We start from the raw sequence: 3,928 nt of genomic DNA, 5'->3' as shown, positions 1-3,928 counted from the left end.
AGGACGCTTTCTGGATCTGCATGCAAATAACAATTTATGTAGGAGGAAAAAAATCAAGGAGGTACATTCACTTTCTTCGCTATCTTTGACCTTCTTTGCAGGAGAACCACCCGGCAATTCGTATTATGTTTAACTGTGGGTTGGTACAATTTTTGTACTTATTCGGACAACCAGTGGTTTTCAACCATTTGGCAAAGAGGGCCTGGCGAAATTTCGGCTGGTCAGGACTAGTTGGGGCGAAACAGGGAGCGCTACCGGCCTCTAGTGGATAGAGGCCAGAATGCCGCTAGACATCTTTCAGTGCACAGGGCAGCCTCACACAACAAAGAATTATTTAGTTCAAATTATTCATAATGCAGAGATTGAGAAACCCTAATTTACAAATAATTCCATGTCCTCCTACATGTTTTCACCTCTTCAGGAGATTCAGGCATTGCTGTTTCTCCTCCTCTCAACACTCTACCGGCCTGGAGAAATTACAAGCTGCTTGGTGGACAAGCTCAGTGTACCAAAGGCAAGTAAAACCCAACTGTGAGAAGAAAACAAACTTGCCCTTGGCTCATGGGCTCCCTTCAAAAGGTAGGGATATGCTATGTGGGGATCGGTGAGGGGCCGGCTGCATCATAAAATAACAAGGGATTCTCAAAATTGCTTCCTAGTTCTGGGTCTTGCTCAGAAGCACCCAGAGATGCCTAGCTCCCAGCTCCGTAGTAATCTCATCTCCCCACTTTGAATCAAAGGTTGAACACTGTGTAAGCAGAATAACCAGGACCCTCTCCAGTTGGTTTTCAAGCCATCTCAATGATTTTGACAAAAGAGACTGCCCACAATCTGGCAGTAAATTGATCAGCCTGGGATATTTTGTGTATACATTTCTTTTCTGAAGAACAGACTGGACAGGTTAACATTTTTCAAAGCTAAAATTATGGTATTAGCAACAACTTTGCAGCCAGCTTGTGCTTCAACCCTGAACAGCAGAAAAGTCAGCCAAGTCATAAGGGCCTGCTTAAGCATTTAACAGTGCAGGCTCGCTGCAGAACGGGCAGGATCCTACTACAATATGGCCTTTGAAATGTCTTGAAAACAAAGCCCTCACTTGCAGGCCTTCCCTCATTCCTGCTCCAACCGAAAAAGCTCAAAGAGAAAAGAGTGCTAGAATTTTAAAACATTTAAAAAATGTAGAGTAACATTTTTTTCTTTAAAGGGACATCCTCCTAAGAACACAATGACATTTGATATTTGGGAAGTCAGACAGACAGGATACAATCACACCTTCCTCAGTTCTTGCTATTAAATTAGATTATCAGAATGGAGCACATCTGCACATTACCTTATGCCCTTAGATAGAAATGCCTAAACATTTCTATACAAAGTTATATTCGTGGATTTTATCAAGATTCAATACAAGAACTAACCATATGGACAAAAAAAGAAGCAACAATGTAAATGTTTCAAAATCATAACAAAAAAAACATGATTTATTTCTGAGCTTCATATTCCAGATTTATTTATATTAGTTATTTCAGAATCAGTTTGCCCAACCAACAAACACAAAATGTTGCAGAAGCTCCCTCAGCTGGTTAAGCTACAGAACTACCAAAACACATGTTGCATTAAGTTGACTGTATCATCCTCTTCAGGAATTTCTATAACTCCAGCCTGAGATCGAAGAATGGACATGATATCATTACATAATCTGTCAAAGCCATTCTGTGAGCATATATTTGCCATTTCTTGCCACCTTTCTAGGGAGCAAAATGGATCATTTACCATAAGATGTTCTATTGCATCTAGGGGAAAAAAATATAATAATAAGTATGGCACTTATTCTTACTTGATAATCCACACTTAGCAACTGTTCAAAAATAGAAAGGGGTATTATTTAACTCAGTTACTATGATTCCTGTGCCTGAGTTTAATGTGGAGTGCTTAATCCAGCTCACTGTAATACCTTCTTCTCTTTTTTCATTAATCTTTTCAGGCCTCAATTCAACCCTCTAGCATTTCTCACATTCCCCACTCCTCCACTCACCTCCTCCTTGGTAAAGTAGCAGATACTGAAGGCTACAAGAAAGGGAGCTCAGAGAGTGAATAATGTGGGCTCAGGATTATGCAGAGTCTATAAGGTACCACTAGAAACTATCAAATAACTGAGAGTTATGGGTCTACTTTGCATGACCCTTCAAACACTTTTACAAATGCCCTAGTAGTGCTCACCCAAGGCTGAAGAAACTCTTTGGCAAACCCTCCATCCTATCTCTAGATAGGGACTTCTTAATGATGGGGCTTCTATAACAAACATTTTTCTGAAGAAAATAATATTATTTACTTTTATAAATCCATTATAGTAACCTCCTTGGGAGATATCTATTTATGAAACTCATTTCTTATCTATTTCTTGTATTGCTTAATGATAAGTAATGAAAGTTTTTCATTTTAGAATGCTGTAATCACTATTATTTTATTCTACCCGTGATCATTATTTTTCTATCAAGTAAATATTTTAGTTGATATCTATAATGGTAATTTCAAAATTATCTTCCTCAATGTTTTCATGTAATTTACTGTTCTTTCTTTGACCCCATATGATAATTTAAAATCAAGTTGTCTGCTTACGTTCCTATATTAAATTAGAGCAACAATTTTCAACCAGTGTACCACAAAAATTTTTTAAAACATGAAATACCTGACTCTTTAGTCAGGGGCACTAACCTGTTTTCCCTTATATTGTCAAATTTAAAAATGACAGCCAATACAACAATAGCCATCTGGTGTGAATGAATCAAAATTATACCCTTTATTTTTTCAGATCTGCAAAAAGTATTTTTTTTGGCATGCCGCAGAATTTTAATAATTAGTTTATGTGTGCCATGAGATGAAAAAGGTTGAAAATTGATGAATTAGAGAAAGGAAAGAGGAAAGATATAATTAGTTATTTTTGATCCCACTACAGAATAGCTTCAGAGTAAATATATATCATTGTTATTTACATATATATAAGAATAAAAAAATGAATTTTATACCTAAACATTTAAAATACATATAAAAATTACTAATATACACTTATACTAATATAAAGTTTTTACAGGGTTAGCAATTATAATTATTACTAGAGGCCCAGTGCATGGATTCATGCACAGATGGGGTCCCTTGGCCTGGCTTGCGCACTCTCGCAATCTGGGACCCCTCAGGGGATGTCGGAGAGCCGGTTTTGGACCAATCCCCATAGGCCAGGCCGAGGGACCTCACTGGTGCACAAATCTGTGCACCAGGCCTCTAGTATGCATATAAGATCTTTGGTTAATCTCTTCCCGCCCTCCCCCCTTCCCCCTTCCCTCTGAGATTCATCAGTCTGTTCCATGTTTCCATGCCTGTGGTTTCCGCTCCTGCGGGGGGGGGGGGTCCTCAGCCCAGCCTGCACCCTCTTCAATTGGGGAGCCCTTGGGGGAATGTCTAAACCGGCAGTCGGACATTCCTATTGCAATATGGGACCGCTGGCTCCTAACCGCTCACCTGCCTACCTGCCTGATTGCCCCTAACTGCCTCTGCCTGCCTGCCTGATTGCCCCTAACCCCTCTGCCTCCCTGCCTGATCATCCCTAACCTCTCTGCCTGCCTGATTCCCTCTAACTGCCTCTGCCTGCCTGCCTGATCGCCCCTAACTGCTCTCCCCGGCCGGCTTGATCTCACCCCCAACTGCCTCTGCCTCCCTGATCACCCCTAACTGCCCTCCCCTGCCAGCCTGATCTCGCCCCCAACTGCCCTCTCCTGCTGGCCTGATCTCGCCCCCAATTGCCCTCCCCTCCTAATTGCTCTCCCTCCTGCCCACATCTCCCTCCCGCCACCCATTTCCCTCCCTCCCCCCAACTGCTCTCCCCTGCTGACCTGATCTCGCCCCCAACTGCCCTCTCTTGCTGGCCTGATCTTGC

General features: G+C 41.5%; 1 protein-coding gene across 3 annotated transcripts in view; it reads right to left on the bottom strand.

Annotated features, from left to right (window-relative positions):
- Positions 1 to 1,456: 1,456 nt before the first annotated feature.
- Positions 1,457 to 3,928, bottom strand: part of CLHC1 (clathrin heavy chain linker domain containing 1) — a 30,811-nt gene continuing 28,339 nt past the window's right edge. For 2 of the 3 annotated variants that reach the window (XM_005884608.2, XM_014532043.1), the window contains exon 12: positions 1,482 to 1,790. In XM_005884608.2, the coding sequence (XP_005884670.1) occupies positions 1,594 to 1,790 (197 nt within the window). In that variant the 3' untranslated portion in view covers positions 1,482 to 1,593. Of the gene's footprint in view, positions 1,791 to 3,928 lie in introns of all 3 variants that reach the window. The other variant, XM_005884607.2, reaches the window with a different exon arrangement.

This window comes from Myotis brandtii, unplaced genomic scaffold, assembly GCF_000412655.1.
Source record: "Myotis brandtii unplaced genomic scaffold, ASM41265v1 scaffold84, whole genome shotgun sequence".
Lineage (NCBI taxonomy): Eukaryota > Metazoa > Chordata > Mammalia > Chiroptera > Vespertilionidae > Myotis > Myotis brandtii.
The sequence above is the reverse complement of the archived record's forward strand: the minus strand, read 5'-3'. Positions and strand labels throughout refer to the sequence as shown.